This window comes from Aquila chrysaetos, chromosome 6 (assembly GCF_900496995.4).
Source record: "Aquila chrysaetos chrysaetos chromosome 6, bAquChr1.4, whole genome shotgun sequence".
NCBI lineage: Eukaryota > Metazoa > Chordata > Aves > Accipitriformes > Accipitridae > Aquila > Aquila chrysaetos.
Window position 1 is genome coordinate 7,751,419 of NC_044009.1, and position 17,696 is coordinate 7,769,114.

The 17,696-nt window shown below is 43.9% G+C and overlaps 1 protein-coding gene across 4 annotated transcripts in view; it reads right to left on the reverse strand.

Annotated features, from left to right (window-relative positions):
• Positions 1–17,696, reverse strand: part of PAX7 (paired box 7) — a 102,038-nt gene that overhangs the window by 39,385 nt on the left and 44,957 nt on the right. For all 4 annotated transcript variants that reach the window (XM_030018021.1, XM_030018022.1, XM_030018019.1 and 1 more), the window contains exon 5: positions 12,056–12,255. In XM_030018021.1, the coding sequence (XP_029873881.1) occupies positions 12,056–12,255 (200 nt within the window). The remainder of the gene's footprint in view (positions 1–12,055; positions 12,256–17,696) is intronic.

Here is a 17,696-nt window from a genome sequence, read left to right on the forward strand (position 1 = left end):
CTAATGATAGCTGTGTGTGACCTGCTGATGATGCCTAGGAAGGACCTAGTCCCGGGCGGTCCTTCACTTCACGCTGTTATTTACATCCATGTACAGTGAAAACAAAAAAAGCCTGGTTTTCTTTGGAAGACCTGGTCTAAATTAACCCCCTTGAAATGTATACAGTGCTGATGTCAGGTCCTTGGCACCAAATGCATCTTTTTACAGACCTGTTCCTACTACACTGCGCTACTGGCTGAAGTAGCATAACCCCTTAGAACCTTCCAAAAGCGTGACAGAAATAGGTCAGCTTACATCCGATCTGCATTGATCAAGAAAGTCCATGCAGGTCAGAATCTCTGTGTCCATTTTTGGCACCAGAAGTTGCTAGCAAAATCTAGGACAGGGTTAAGGAGAGAGAAATGGATTAATATTAAGGTTTGTAGCACTTTACAACTCTTACACAGTCCAATCTGTGGCACAGTTTCTAGGAGCAGTGAGCAAAACAAATGAATAAATAACCTTTTGTTTGCCCTGGTCATGCAAAGAGGACAGTCCTGTGCTTTTCTCATGCATGCATGTATCTGTAATTCATGCTTTGAATTAGGGATACAGAACTTAGCTCCTCCTCTCATATAATTTGCTTCCACTTTCACAGTTAAGGACATAAAACCAGTCTGAATATTTCTGTTACCTGAACATAAGGAGGTAAATAAACCTTCTCTCTTCAGGGAAAAAGGCCTAGTCCCAGGTTGGAAGAGCTTCCACTCCAAAAAAAAAAAAGATCTCAATGCTGAGAATACCATTTAAAATTCAAGTACCTGAAGGGAAAACATAACCCAGCAGCTATGAATCCAGGAATCGAGAGGGAAAGAGAAATTGAACTCCAAGAATGTAAAAGCCACTCCAGTGATTTCTGACACTTTCCTGACATTGCAAAGGGTGGGAAAGTTCCTTTTTTATAACCAAGAGCCAGATGCTGGCAAATCCACTTGGGATTAGAAGTTCAGAAGAAGCATGTGGAGTGAGATGGTCTAGTACGGGACACGTTTCTCCAACAACATCCCCACAAATACTTAGCTCCTCTGTGTGGTTTGTCAGTTGGCTTGGCTAACATATGATCAAAACACAACTTTGAAAAGATTCGTGCTGTCTTATGTTACACCACGTGAGGTTACTGTTGTCCATGCACCAACATGCATGCTTGCATCCGTTGTTCAGAATTAAAATTCACACCCATGTGTACGACTCCTCCCATCTTGCTTCTGCACATCCAGTTAAGGGTGTGTAGTTACTTGATTTTTTTTTAAGGGAGATAAAAGGATACTCTGGATCCTTTTACAAACAGGTAGAGTCAACCAGAAAGGCCTGTGCAGGGGCTGTTCTCGGGGTGTCTTGCATACTTCAGTCTACAATGTGCATGGGCTTGGAAGAAATGAAAGCTAATTTTCATGCCTGGGCTATGACCAGAGAAAGAAGTCAGTTCTTAATTACGCTACGGGCTCCTTCTGTGACTTCGGGAAAGCTATTGCTTTTCTGATTTTAAGTCAGTGGAAACATTGCTGCGTCCAACAAATTTTGGTCCTTTTACAACAGATGCATCAGATCACCACCTCTAAACTGAGGATAAAAACCACATTTTCTTACATTTTAGTTTATTTCAACAATCAGCCATCTGAGATAGAGGCTCTCTTTAAGTGCCAGTAAGCACCATACCCAGCGCAGCAAGATCTCTGTCTTGGCTGAAGCATCATAGCAAAACAAATAATAAACGATAATAATAGTAAATACACATGCACCAAATGATATTCACAACTACATGCTTAAACATAGTGCTTCCTAACAGAGCCTGGCTGGAGAAGCCAGCCACAAATACACTGAAACCTTCCACAAAGAAATTGATAGGATTTATCTTCCCGTGCAGAGGAAGGGACATTTCATGGCCCAAACAGGTTGATTCTGCCCCTTATTTATAACCCATAGAAAAAAAAGAGATACATTCCAGCTAATGACGTTAGCAATTCTTTCCCTTCCCCCGCCTTAAAGGTGGCTCAGGCCTTTATGCTTATAAATCATTTTATTGGTAGTTAAAATATAGAGGCTAGAGCATCTAACTGTAATGCGAGGCGCACTTCAAAGGGAACCTGCTTTCATTTCACAACAGTTAAGGTTTTATCAGCCACTAAAGATTCCCCCTGCCAGAGGATCCTGTTACACCATGTTAAGCCTGGGGTGAAGGCTACGGCTGCTAAAACCAGACTGGTGGGAAGAAGAGGAAGAAGAAGAGGAAGTTTTGAAGCTGCTGGTCTGCCTGTAGAGGTGTTGTTCTAGAAGCTGCTGGGGCTGGATCGCACGACTAGAGTTTTATGCTAGGACAAACGCAGCCAACACTTGGGAAAAGGGCTGCGTGAAGAACTCAACAGCAGAAAAAACAGCACGTCAGAAACCTGCTTTTTCTTAAAAAGACAAGTTCTTCATCATCATTTGTCTGTGCATAGCAAAGAGATCCTGCGCTGCGTAAACGTGCTGCTTTCCAAGGGTATGGAAGTATAATATAGGCCATGGAAGACAACAGTTTGTACCTGATAGAGCCATTTCGCACTTTTGTCCCTGTGAATCGTCTTGCAAAGAATGTATTAAGTAGACAGGAAATGCATTATAGAAACCACTTAGCTCTACTGAGGGGAAGCAGATAGATATACGAATGCCCTCATGGAAAATAACTTGAAAGAAGATATCCAAGCAGGTTCTTCATGACATCTAGTCATGCCCAGGATGCAGGTAAGATCAGAGTCCCTCACTGTGCCATGTGTACCTTGCTCAGTAAGCAAGTATGCTGTTACAAGGATCCCGAATGCTAGATGTTCACCACAGAATATCACTCAATCCATTACCATCACCATCCCCTTCACAGATGGGAGAGGAAGGCACGGTGAGACTAAGAAACCTCCAATTCATCACTGCCTGCCTTGCAGAACCAGCTGATTTCAGAAGACCCCATCCTCCCGGCCAGACTGGGTTTGGGGCAAAGGTTAGCACTGGTTCTTATTTAACCTGAACCCCTGCACCCAATCCTGCCAACGGCCAGCCCAAGATGTCCCAGCCACTTGTTCTCAACCAGCAGAGCAGCACTGCAGAGACAGCTGCCTGCCAGGATGGGGCTGGACTGAATTATCCCCGCAGCCGCTGAGATATGGGTCAGCTCCCACAATTTGTCAGACAAGGAGAGGAAAGGAAGGTCAAAAAGAGCCTCCTGTGGGAAAGAAAGCCTGTTGTGTTCCTGCTCAGCCTAATCAGGACTTGATGTTGGAGAAAGATAGATGGGATAAATGAGCTCATAAATGGAAACAGGGACAGAAAAGCCAAGTCGTGCCTTTGCTCTCCAGCAGAATGGAAGAGATGCAACATGTGTTTGCTTTCACAGGCCCAAGAGGTTGCAGAAACCAGGTGGAGAAGAGTCATGTGGCCATTTGTGGCCAAAGCACACCAAAAAAATTCCACCAAAATCAGATGAGGTCCCTCCTCAGGTTGCACAGAAGTGACTGCCAGATCAGGTCCTCTCCAGGTTCTTCTTTGAACCAGGGTAAATCCCTGCAGTGACTTGCCTTGTCCACACTAGTCATAATTGCTGCAAATCCTGGGCTTCCCAGGAGGCAGATGCAGAAGGCTTTTAGAGGGGAATTCTAGCAGCAACTGTGATGAGTGACCAGGGATAGTTATTGCTCCATCTGAATGCCTTCTTTCAGATGATGCTGAGAGTCAACCCTCCCAGCCTGGAAAGGGTTGAGATGGTACAGTGAGATGGGATCCTGGGAGTCCCTACAACAGTTTAGTCATGATTACGCTTCCTCTACCAGTTACTGAGGAGTGTGAAAAACAGGCATCAGAGACATACAAGCATCATTGAGGCTACTGAGATAATTCTTTACAGAACAAGAAAAAAAACCCATGAGAGTGCACAGATTTTAGGCACTGAGATTTTTATCTGCACATGTAGGAGTACGGCTGTATCTAGTGACACTTTGGTTCAGTGCCTAAAACGCTGAGCCTCTGTCACTTGTGGGTGATATGGTTAAGATAAATATTAAACAAGGTTAGTGGAGCAGAACAAATGACTCTTCACAAATGAGATTATCCAATGAATTTAGCCTATATTTCTCCTGGCATATCCCAGTTCCTGAAGGTGTTAGCTATTTATAACAATCTATTGAAGAATTCCAACAAACAGTGTGTGGTATGTGGATTTTTTTGCAAACCGCTTTTTTTTTAAACAAACTATTGTTAGCAGTGAAACATTTGATTTTTACATTGATTAATTCACTCTTGCAATATTCTTTCTAATCTTTGAGTGGCTGTCTAAGAATTAATCACATCACAAACACTTCCTCAACCAAAAGGCCATCTCTACCTTTAAATGATCATCACAGTATGAACGTTTCATAACTGCTAATGGATTTCATACTCCAGACGGGGAAGCAGGAGGCAGCAAAAATGGGATAGATCTGTCCACTTTCGCACTGAGACACCCTAAGCCCAGGTTTGAACTCATGGTTTCACAGCTCCAAGCCCACTGCCCAGTGATGCAACTTTACCACTTACTGTAATATAAATTAATAATATTTACAAATAAAAAAAAATTATCATTGAATGAAATAGCTATCGGATACTGAATGATTGTTTGCAAATGTTGTGTTTTCCCGCGCTACTTTTTCCAAACTGTGCCTCTCACTGATTATTTCAGTTGTCAGAGGAAATTCTGTTAAAATAAAATAAAATAAAAAATAAAGCCTCTTGTTTACTTATCTGTTTATCTCTTTATAAACCCTGTGTCTGAGGATGAATGGGACTTTTGGAAGCTGAAAGACATTAGGATGAGTTCACTGCTGTCAGAAGGCAGCTGCAAGGTAGTGTATTTTATGAAGTGCTTTCTCTCCACTTGAACACTTGCTTCTTAGACAGCCAAGTCTTAATGGTGTTAGAGTTGCATTTAAACATTTCAGAACAGGCTTTGATGTTCACACCTCACAGAGGTGAATGAGATGTTGGAGAATAGATTTCCCACTGCTATTGTTTGGCTAGAGATAGGCTGGGCTTTAACAGCAAATCAGCAGCACATCGATTCCCACTATCAAGATTTTCTCTGCAAAAGAAAAAGCTATAAGCTTTTAAAAACAGCTTAAGCACTAGAGGAAAGTGGCTCAAAGATTAAAACACCCTGGCAAACCCTCCTCCTGATCATTATAAACATTTTCCATTGTTGACCAAACAGAATCTATTTAATTGGTGTCCCAGTAAACAGAAAACCTCCTTAGCTGGGGAGATTGAGAACAGACGAGAGCTACAGGTGCTGGCTGCTCGAAGCAATGGCACACTTGTTGTCTTTACTGGTCACACACTGGGTAGTAGCTCTGCTAGAATCAGATGTTCACATAGGACATACAAGGAAAGTGTATGAGAAATATGAGGTCCATGCCCTTGTTGGACTGGAAATTTTGTGATAAAGGTTCTTCTCATAAAACCTCTGGGAGGCCCTATTTGTTTTTAATACAATGGGACAGACACTCTGCTGCTATAAATCAGTGCAACTTCACTGACTTCCATTTAGACCAGCTGAGTGCGCAGTGTTATACACAACCGCTTCATCCAAGGAACTGGGATCTCGTTCATTGCTTTGGCCTCTGGGCCCTCTGTCCTTTGTAAGGAAATCAAATCATTACCACATTGTTCAGGGGATCCCTTTTTCAGCTTGTGACCGTGAGGCTGGCAGTTCTGCTCCTTGGTCCAAAGCAGACCAAGAAAAGCAGAATAGGACAAACCATCAAAAAGTCAGTTCCAGGTTTTGCATCTCAACACAAAAATCCACAATTTTATCTAAAAATCATGTTTTACTGAACTGAACAGAGAAGCCAGCAAGTTCAAAGGAGCACTTTCTGACAGAAATCTCTCTATTTGTTTCATACAGATTCCCTGCCCCACACATACAAAACAAGCTGGTCTTGTCAAATTATGCTGCAAATCCTGAAGTTTATATTCATTCCTGTTGATTTCAACCAATGCTTTGCCAGAAGGACTACAGGATTAGGCTTATCATTTTCATCTTCAGTGAAGTATAATATACTTCATGAAATAGTGCTGACTCTCTCCAGCAAGGTGCCCTCAGGCTTACATAGCTGGGACTACGTCCCCCGTCAGTGGGACTTTTCTATTTCCAAGGGGGCTGGTTACTGTAATTCTACTACAAATACCAAAAGTGCTGATGCTTTTCTAAGCAAACCCTTAGATACAGGCATAGGATGTGCTTGCAATTTTAAGAGATCGTCTCTGGCTTTTCTAAAGTTCCGGTAGAAAAAGACTTGCTACTGCAGTTTGGATACCTGGTAATTTACTTTATAGTTTGTTTTTGGTTATTTTTTAATGTGACTAGTAGGTAGACTGAGGACTTATTTGGAGCATATTAGCCGGAGCAAGTATGCAATGGGTTACTCTTTCCTTTAATCCAATTGCATCTCTGTTTCTAATTCAGGCTGGAGAGATGTGAAAGAACACCAGCAATGCTGTGAGACATTGAGCACCGATTCACTAAGAAGACAGAAAGTAATGTTACAAGACTGTAATCAACCTCTCTCTCTCACTAGCAGCATCCTTCCACAGCAAGATCTCCACAAGACACGACAGGGAAGCATCTGGGCCCTCCTCACCATCTCGGCTGCATTCAGCCCTCACTGGCTTTACCTTGCAGAGCCGCTTCTTTAAAGCTGGCTGGAACAGCACGCTACCCTCACCCTGACCTCTCCCGGGAGCTGGATGCTGCTTGGCATCGCACCGCTGGTCTCTCAACGTGCCTGGGCACACGCACCGGCAGTGCCACCACGGTTCTCACGGACCAGCTGCCGCAGTGCCAGGGGCTGTTCTCGTCGTGGGCCGTCTATCTAGATGCTCTGGTGTGCGAGAGCGCAGCTGGCCCCGTGCCGTGGAAAACGAGCATGCCAAGCCAGCCTCTGCCAAAGAGAGCCCCAACTGCCGGCTCCTCTGCACAGCCTCTCAGTGCCCCGGCTGCTGCCAAAAACACAGGGCAGCTGTTGTGTCATAACCTCATCGCAGCCCTCTTCACAAGAAATGTAAACTAGTCGGACCCTCAGGAAGAAAGAAAACATTCTCAGCTGACCTTTAAGGGAGGGGGATTGCCTCAGAAGAGCCAGTTTGGACACATGTCAAAGAGTTTGGGAAGCAAAACACCAGCAAACAGCATTAGGTTCCAGCAGCTTTGCATGACTCCAGTTAATACTCAGAGCTGGGGGAGACCTGCTTACCACCATATCGCCCCCTTGTATAATACCTTCCTCTTCAGAAAGCACCATCTCAAGGAACAGGGTAGACCTTTGACCACAGTGACAGCTGGTGAAAGAGCACTGGGGTCCCCACTAGCACGCAACAGATATATTTGAGAAGTTCCTGAGAAATCCATGTTTCTTCTGGAAACTAGACTGCAGAGTACTGCTGGTAAAGGGTGGTTTTCAGCTTCTTCGCACTGAGAACAGAATTGCTTTGTGAAAAAGTTCAAGCAAAATTGAATGGAATTTCTTTTCAGTGTGCTCCATTTGGCATGTCTGAGCCGCTGCAGCACGATCTAGAATATGGCTGTTTGTTTACTACAGTTTGAAACTGTGTCGTAAAATACATATTATGTGAGTAGCCTAGAAATGCACCAAGATTTCAGAGGCAGAATTGCTCTGAGCCTTTTTATTAAACGAAACATCCATTTTCTCCCAGGCAGAAACCACAATGGTATCCATCATAAAAATGATCAATAAAGCACTGGGTTGCGACTCCTGCTGTCTAGTTTAATTTTGTTATTGAAATAAAGGTTTCTCAGTGCATGGAATTTCCTGGGGATTAATAACAGACATCAGCATCATGACGCACCCACCCTTTCACGCTTCTTATTTATTTCCAGAAAGCACCCACTCCCCAGACCATAGGAACTGGGATTAATGTACTTGCTAGTGGTATGCATGCTTGTACCCAGCTGCCTGTGGTATGACCATCTGAATCATTCGCAGGTGATGCTGAGAAGCAAAAGCTGCCATCTATTTTTTGGGAACAATTTTGGTAGATTTCTGGGAAATCTTTTTGAGATAATACTTTGAAGCCTGTCACATCTGACTCATTATACCACCAGGGAAAATGGAGATGGACTACTACTACCTATGCACCAAAGTCTATTTGTGAAAAACATTTTCAGTGCACAAATTTCTAAGTGACTTGGGATTGTGGTGCTGACCTGAGGACAATTTGGGCATATGCACTGCTTTGGTTTACCTTATATTTCTTTCTGTTGGTATTGTTCAAGTAAAAAACGGAAATAAGCACTGGGGTTTGTTGGTAAAAAGCCTTAAAAATGGAACACATTTGGGCAAACAGATCCACAAACAGGATCATATAGAAGGATTAGTTTCAACTCCCTAGACCCATGACTGATGTACCTGGTGTCTCTTTTGACATTAGCATTGCTTTGAGAAGTCATTTCTACAGCTAGACAAGAATTCCTTGACAAAACTATTTTCCTATTGAAAAACACTGTACTGACAAAGATAAACTGTTTATGAAAAAAGGGGTTGTTCTGAAAAATGTCCCTTCTCTAGAAATGCCAGGGAGAAAAGTTTCAAAATTATCACAGAATCCTGTTTAGGGCTTTTTTCCATATAAAAACTTTGACATCATCAGTTTGATAATTGCAAAAACTGGTGTAAAAACCCAAAATACATTCAAGATCAAAATCAAAGCTTCCATTAAATTAGCTAAGTGAATTGCTTAGCTATTAGACTTAATTTTTAAATCCATGAACGCTTGGCATTCAACAGCTTATTTTCTGGAAGGGTGGAAATAGGAGCTTGCAGAAGGGCAAGAATTTGTTCAGTACTGGACAATTAGTGTGGACATATGAGTCAAGACATCGCCTTGTAACAAAAACAAGTCAGTGGGAATTTCCACTGGTGGCCTCACTGGGCATGGATTTGGCACTGTAATCCTGATCCTTCTGGAAATCCATGGCAGTCTTGTCCCTGGCTATGCTCAGTTTGGTACTAACCTTTTAATGGCTCGTACCTTTGGGTGTGTTAAAGTCTGAATGCTGGAATCCTGCGTCTCAACCACACAAACTCTGCAGTGACCTTGCAAAAATATTGCTCACCCTCTCATGATCTTCCTAGCAGGTGAGAAACCGGAGCTTGGAACTCCTCCCCTCCACCACTCCCTCTTGTTGTTCAGCTTGTGAATTTTATTAGCTGTCAACGTGTCAGACTTCCACTTAGCTGGACAGCTGCGTGATCAGCCAGACTCTGAGGCCTGCCAATAAAGTTTAACAGAGCTATCAGCTTTTTACGTGGAAGAGATTATGGTACGTGAATACTCAGGTATCAGAGAGAACGAATGAGACTTAGGCAAGTTCACCTTTCACATGGTAAAGCAAAGAGACATGAGGAGGAGAAAGAAGCAAAGAGATAGACAGGCCCTCTTATTCTAGTTCAGTGCTTGTAGAGTGATTATCTAAATGGGTTTCTAGTGCAGCAATATACAGTAAGAAAGACTGATAGCAACACCTGAGCTGTGATTCAGAGACTTGGGTGTGATCTGGGGATTGTCCAGCCACAGCTGCACAGCAGACAAGTGGCACTGAGATCCAGAAGATGAATGAAGCAAGGTCCAGACACTGAGGAGCAGCGAAGGCTGCTCTCAAGTCTCTTTTGTGACTATGGGTCACAAAATAATTTTCATTCATCTGTGTCCCATTTTACATGTTATCATGATAAGCTTTTGGGGACAAGATAGATGGGTAGGTGTTGGCATGGCCCTTAGCACTCAGAAACCCTGATCTCAGTTGGCCCTACTGTTATTACAGCCTTCTTTAATCCAAAGCACATCTCTTGGCCTTAAAAACTCTGTTGAGACACGAGTAAGACTATAAGGTGGTAGAAGATTCCCTGCTGGATGGGTACATGTGTGGATGTGTGTGGCTTTTTTTTTTTTTTCCACAAGAACTTGATTGACTAATGTTTGTAGATCCCGAGAGCCAGTAAAAGATCTGCTCTGATATCCAGAAAATTTTACAAGGGGCGGCAGGCTTAAAAGTGGTGGGAAGAAGCTGACTCTGCCAGGATGTCGGAATGAGAAAGCCATCAGGAATGTGCCTCGGAGAACAGCTGCTACTAGAGCCCTGGCAGGAACCTCCACACAAGCTGCCTGGGAGCAAGTAAGGGGATTCGAAGATCACAGCTTGAGACGAGGGAAAGGTTCTCTTTATTTATTTATTTAGCTTTCCCTTTCTCTGCTTTCACCTCCCTCCTTTCTCCCAGCCTTGTCACAGTGAGGTCAGAGCTCCTTGGAAAAAGAGAAAACCTGCCTCTGGTTTTTGCACGCTCTGGCACTTCAGGGCTTTTCCCTTCCTCCCCAACATGCCCTCATCATGGCTGATGCAACGCAGGTTTCTCTTAGCCCATAAAAAGGTATTACCTAAACTCTGTTCTCCCTTGAAACTCCTTTTTTTTCAGTCTGTTTGCCACAGAAACATCTATTTTTATTCCCCTTTTAACATCTTATGTCCATCTACACATGTAAGAGCAATTAGAAACAGAATATGCAAAACAAAAATGGGAGAATTCACACATTCCAACTTTTGGTAGGTTAGTCACCTTAATTAGCCACTTTCCCAGGCTCCATCTATCTATGAACATACATGGCTAGCAAATTAACACTATTACTGTTGAACACTCTGGCACCGTCTTTTGGTTAAGATCAAAACTAGAATCAGTTTAAAGTTGCTAGATATTCTTTTTGCAGACTCCATAGCCAAATCCTGAGGGATGATGGATTCAGGAAAATCCAGTGCCTCTCAAGGGAAAGCTGGAGGGAGGTGAGAGGGCATCCACTGCAGTGCTGTGGCTAGCTTAACACTTCTTTGGGAAAGAAGGCTAATGGGAAAAGTCCTTAACCAGCAAACGTCCCAGGTGTGGGGAGAAATGTCCATTCCCAGACAGCTGGGGGAAAACAGCAAAAACTTTTGGCAGTTTTGCCTTCTGAGTGAGCACATCAAGCTCATTATCCTGAGAACCGCAGAACAAAAAAAAGCCTGTTTTGTTTCAGAGGAGCTGGTTAATTGACTGACACTTTCCCTGTCACAAGCCGGGTGTACTCTTTCCCTCCTCTCTCAGTGCCCGCAATTCAACCCTCGGCTGCGTGCACAGAGACCCCTGTGCTTAGCCTGAAACCTAATCGCACTGGCCACACGGAGGACGGACTGCTGGGGTCTCCATTTCACTTCTTTAACCCAGCACAATCCCCAATCCCTCCCCCTTTCCTTCCCTTTCCCCAAGGGACTCTATTATACCCCCCGATCTGTTCACACTCCTTATCCCTCTGCGTGTTTGCACACACTGCTGACCCAGCCTTTATCTGGAAGACATAAGGGTCTCTGTGTGGAGTTCCCACAAGGGCTATTAATCGTGTAGATGTCAGAGTCCCCTGGCTCCAAACCCTCCCTTCCTGCTCCTCCCCTCTTCTTCCCTCCCCCCGCCCTTTTTTTGCTCTCTGGAGATCAGGGGAAAAAAAGTTTTATGAAAATTCACACACAGAACTTGCAAACTTTGCAAAATATGATCTGTTCCCCCGGGCAAGGTTGGTAAATGGTGTGATTTCTCCTAAAACACCAAATACAAACATACACACACACTGCTTCCTTCTAGGCAAATGGAGGAATTTCCTCCAACAGAAAACAGAGAGCTAAATGCCTTGCCAAGTTAGGGAAAGTTTGGCTCCTGGTCCCAACCTGGATGGAAACCCTCCAGCTGGTACCTCTGCAACGGGCCAAATCCAAATGGCATATCTGCAAATCCATGGGAACGTGGGAATCTGCAGACTGGATTTAAGTCTCAGATCCTTGTGGATGTGGCTCCAGAGAAGAAGTGCGTCCACATTACTACCTTTCAACACCCTCATCCCCAACCCTACTGTCTCCTTCCCCAAAGTAAACAAGAAGCTGTGCCACCAGGCTGACTCGCCATGCACTGGATCTAGTCCTTACCTGAACTCGGGCTTCGGTGAGCTTGGTTCTCTGAGCTAGCTCCTCTCGTGTGTAGATGTCTGGGTAGTGGGTTCTCTCGAAGGCCTTCTCCAGCTCCTCCAGCTGCTCAGCGGTGAAAGTGGTTCGACTGCGGCGTTGCTTGCGTTTCAAAGGCAGGTCTGGTTCGGATTCAACGTCAGAGCCTTCGTCCAGCCTGTTACCTGGGGTGCGAAAGAAATGGGAGATGAGGCTTGCGTGGTTAAAAAGCCATAGGGAGAAAGGCTGTTGGAAGAGTTAAGCAGCCCAGCAAAGTAAACCCAGTTCTACTGTGATGGTGTCCATCGAAACAAATACTTTGTCCAAGTACAATACATCCACCAGTTTTCTACTGTTTCTGTAGTTTCCTGATATTATTTTTTTCCCCACATTGTAAAAAGCGCACCTATCAAAATCAGAACTGTTTGCAGGAAAGGGATGGTTCAAAGTCCACTACTGAAATTGTTACAGTGAAAGAACTTCCAGCTGTTGACTTATTTCAATAAATTTCCATTTTTTATTATAAATGACTGTTTCAGAGTTGCACATTTTACATTGAAAAGATGTAGAAGCTGAAATGAGCACGTAAAAAAATTCAATACACGATGCTTTGACTTGTGCAGCTTGATTTCCTCTTGTGTTTTGTCAAGTATCGGTGTTTGAGATTTCAATTTTTTTAAACCACTTCAAGAAGAAAAAAAATAAATATTAGCAATTTTTACAGCTGGGAGAAACCTTTCCAACTCAGCTTCACCTCTGGGTTGGGCTGCCCACAAGATACAGTTCTTCTTCTCTTACTTTCCAAGTTTCAGCAGGAGTTTTGCACAAGGCCAGACTCCTACAGCATTAAGATGCCATGAAAGTCCTTTCCCAGTGCCTAATTGGTCACCTACTTCCTTCATTTGCCCCGGACCTCTGCCTTTCCCTTCTCCCTGCCTTGAGCCCTGGACCACATCTATTGCCTCCTGAGGCCCTTATCAAACCTGAGTAAGTATAGCTGGAATAAGTAAGCCCAGTTTTGCTCTTTTTTTTTTGTCCGGAGATAAAGCAGGAGGCACTACATTGATATTCACCAAGTCTACAGTCAGACTCGGTGGATTTTAGAGGGGACACACCAAGAACAGCATTATCTGTGTCTCTAGTGTTTGCCAGAGGCCTCTCATGGAGCAAAGCTTGGGTTTCAAAGATTTGCGATGTGCAGGTTATCAGTTCCCTGTGGTGCAAATGTTGATGTATGGAGGATCTCAGCCAGGCCAAAACTTTATGTCTGCCTTTGGGACAGTGAAAAATGTGCCACTGGTTCATGGCAGCAGAGAAGGAAGAATTATGATATATGAAACCTTTCAGCTAGGTGAGAAATCTGGCCTCTGTTACCTTTTCCTTCTCTGTCATGAAAATAGGAGACTCATTAAATGTGCACTCGTTTTTTTTTTCCCCTACCAAGCTCGACTGCTATCTTTCAGAAAAAATGCACAGGCAGACTGAGAGCCAGAATCTGCTTAAACACTGTGCTCACAGAGAAATGTTTTTTCTTTTGAGTAAAACTTTGCTAATTTAGTATTAAAGCAGGACTTACGTATGCTCATCTTGATGATAAAGTTCCCTAAAGTTACTAATAGTGTTTTTCAGTCTTCTCTTTTTGTTCAGCTCCTATACTATCATCATCCAAAAATCTGCCTTTTTCTTTTCAGAGCTGGGAACGGCAGCTGTGACTTCCCCAACAGCTGCTCGAGAGTGGCGGCAGTTTGAGGAGTATGAGGCAAATATCCCATCGGAGCTCACTTGTTTATACTGAGATCACCACAAAATGCCATTGCATTCAGCTTGCTGCAATACAAAAATGCTTTTATGTCTTGGGGCTTCACAGGGAGGATGCCGTGTCAGAACTCGGCTAACTACATTTGCACTGGAGTCAGAGAAACTCTGGTGCAGAGGAGGGGGGGGCTTGTTTTGGGAGCAAACACATCACCTTAAGAGGTTTTACCTTCTTCTAGCTCTGGCTTACCAATACACAGGGTCTTTACACATGTTCATCTTTTAAATCAAGAAGACTTTATTTCTCACTGAAGTCAGTAAGAAATTCACTGCTGACTTCAGAGGAACAGCACCTGTCCCACACATTAAAGACAGTTTCACTGTACATGGCAGAAATTTGTTACTAAACTAGCTTTTTGGTTATGTCCATTTTCAGGGAAGGTCTGGAGTCTCAAGTGGTGTAAAAGGAACATCTGTACTTGAAAATAACAGCCCTCAACATCTGGGTCCCAGATGATTCAGGGCAGGTAGAAGCACATCTGGACCTTGGAGTACCATGCTGTGCAAAAGCACATCTGGAAACCTATCACATACAGTAAATTTCTTTAAGGTAATCACTTAAGTCACTGACTATTATTGGTTTAATTAGTTAGTATCTTTTCTGGAAATACTTGGTATGAAAAAAATAAGGATTGGAGGTGTGTTTTAGTCCAGGATGTGAGAGGGCCAGCGTGAGGAAGGGGAAGGAAAATATGATAAGTTAAATGTCATTTAACTCTGCAGCTGAGCATATTTCTTTATAGTAAATACGCATTTCTGCATAGTTAGTATGCATGCTTAGTAGCAACTTTCAGCCTGTGAGTTCTTTAGCACAGGAATTGTCATTTGGTGCAACAAAGCCCCAACCTGCTTGGCAAATACTATGGTGACAGCAATGTCAAAATTACTTTTTAAGAGCTAACTCTTCTCTTGACTGCTTGATATGCTATAACATCTACCTACAGCTCATCCACTTGCTTTGTCCCACTGGTTACATAGTATACAACAAACCTGGGATCCAGTATCTCCCCAAGTGAGGAAAAAAAAGTCTAGAAAAGGATCTGTAACAAGTTTCATCTCCCACACTTCACTTTGCTCACTTTTTGCTGCAAAAGTCTGGAAGGAAAAACAGACAAACTTTCTTCAGTAGCTTTATGCTCCTAATTAAGGATACCTGATTTGGCGACAAAGTTTTGGGAGAGGACAACTGATTTTCATGAGAAACAATCTGTCCTACTCACAGTGGCACTGGCAACTGTGCTGGCTATCATGCTGGCTACAGGGTTAAAAGGATAGAGCGCCAAACTTTGCCACATAAACTGACGTAACACTTTCTATCCACAAGTCTCCAAACAGTTCCCGACTGGCATTATCTCCATTTTACAACCGTGGCAGGGATGGCGGAAGTCACCCACCTACAGTCACCCTGTGAGTCAGGAGCAAAGCTGGGAAAAGAAGCCACAGCTCCTTGTGCCAAGTCCAAGGCTCCAACAACCCGACTACAAAGATGAAACCAAGAGAGCAAGAAAAATCCCAGGGTATGTCTGGAACCAGCTGGTCTTAGTACAATGCAGCTGCTGCTGTCAGACACAGATTCATTAAATAATATAGAAAAGTCTTTCAGCTGAGGCAGACTGCAGTATGAGCCTATTATCTAATGCATCCCCTATTATCAGGGGACATTCTTCCTTACCTGCCTAAGATGCAACTCAAGGATCTAACAGGTCTGTTCCATTCCTAAACAGCTGAAATCTGCTGGACAAACCATTTCCATGAATTGCGCAAAGGTTCTGTGCAATAATAAGTTTTACAAAGCTGCAGGAGTAACTCAAGGAGAGTCCCTCGCTAGGCAAGTCCAGGGAGATTCATCCAAAACTTGAACACTTCATTTTTTGCGACACATCCCTGTGTGAAAAATGGATGCGTAGCACTGCCAGCAGCACGAGCAGGGGGTGAAGCCCAGTTTGCAGCCTCCAGCACAACAGGGCTATTGCCGTAGAAATAATCATTAGCATGTGCTGGTAGCATTTTACACTTACTCAGCACAGACAGCGATGAACACCCTGTAAATACGAAGGTGGAGAAACATCTAGCAGCAGCTTCTTGTGTGGCTTACCAATCACTTGTGATGAAGGATGGGAAACAGCTAGCTGTCTGATACACAGCTCCCCTAGGATATCATACTGGCTAAAGATTGACAGAAAAGAACAGAATGGAGAGGTGAATGGAAGGAAAAATCTCACAGCAGGACAAGTCAGAGAAAAGGGAAAATTAAGAGAAAAGTGTATTACAGGACACAGACACTGATCCCACTATATTTTATTTAAGAGTGATTCCACCTTTATTATTTAGCATAACTGCTCTGTAGCTCAGAAAAAAAAAAACCCAAACTGCTCAGATCTCTCTGCTGTGCAATACTCTTAGAGATAAAGAGACATAGGCTTCGTTATGGGAATGAAAGCATGTTTGCCAGTGTGAAAACTCATAAGGTCCTCCCTCTGCTCAGAGGGGGCTATTCAAATGTACAGGCACCTTCTTGGAGCAGAGATACAACACGGCTCGTGCAAGGCGGGAGAGATGACCACATGAACGGACTTGCTGAAGGTTTGCGTGGACCAATGTCAAGTCCCACATCTTCAGGGAGGATGAGCTGGGGAAAGCTGAATAAACCGAAACAGTTCTTTGTCCCCATGGAAATGACTGCAGCCAGGGTACGTGTGCAGGTGCGTGCACAGGATGGCATAGGAAAGGTGACAAATATAAGCCCAGACTTGTCCTGGGACCCATTCTAGCATGAGGAAATGTGTAAATTATGGCCCACAAACTCACATTCCTGAATAATGCTGCTGATTCAGGTTGGGATACAATTAGGAAGAGCTGGGCAGAGCTCTCTGGAGGGGTTTGAAAGGAATAGAAGTGGACTGGACCTTGAGGAAAGGAACAAGAAAAAAGGTCCGTAATTATGGACTGGACGTGTCCTCCCTCTCCCTGTTCCCTTCACTCCTCTATTTCCCTTCCTCCCCCTCTGCCTTTCTTCTCTCCACCTCCATTCACTGCTTCTGGGCACCTCTTAGCCCTGGAGTTAAATTAATCAACAGGATTAGGTGGAATCGGCCACAACAAGACCCTCCAGGCTCAGACTGAGCCCTTGATGCTCTACAAGGACCTGCTGCCTTGTCTTGAAGCACCTTGGTGCCGTCTGGAAGGATTGGCAGACAGGACCAGACATGAAAACGCATTCATTAAAGTGGGGATCGGATTTTGTTAGAGGGTAAAGGGGAGCTGCACATTCTCTCCTTCAGTATTTCTCATCTCATTTCCTCTCTCTCGCTCTTTCTTGCTTCCAGCTGCACCATCCTAAAAATTAAATGTGTGTTGGAGGGGAGAGATGAAGAGGGGGGAAGGGAATGGTTTTGTGAATGGCTTAGCTATAACTGCACCTTTTGTGCTGCAACTGGCTTTAGCAAACTCACCCAGACACTGCTGGAGCAATGGCCCTGCTCCACGAAACCAGATCTGGAGGTGACTGGCTGGGAAGCTAATGCAGCCACAGAGGAACTTGGATTTAACGGCATGAGAGAAGTAAGAAAATCTCACTTTGAGGGTACCAGCAAGATCTGAGCACCCCCATGTTACAGCCCCACACCAGGTCCCCCCTTCTTCACAGTGCTCTTCATCCACCAAAGCTGTTGTGCTTAGTGGCCCCAACAGCTACCCCTGCATAAACATATGCATGCACATATTTCCAGTCCTATGTGTACCTGAACTTCAGGCACATAAAATAGCTTCAGGTTATTTTATGCTGGAGGACAATTAAAGAATCTCTCAATGA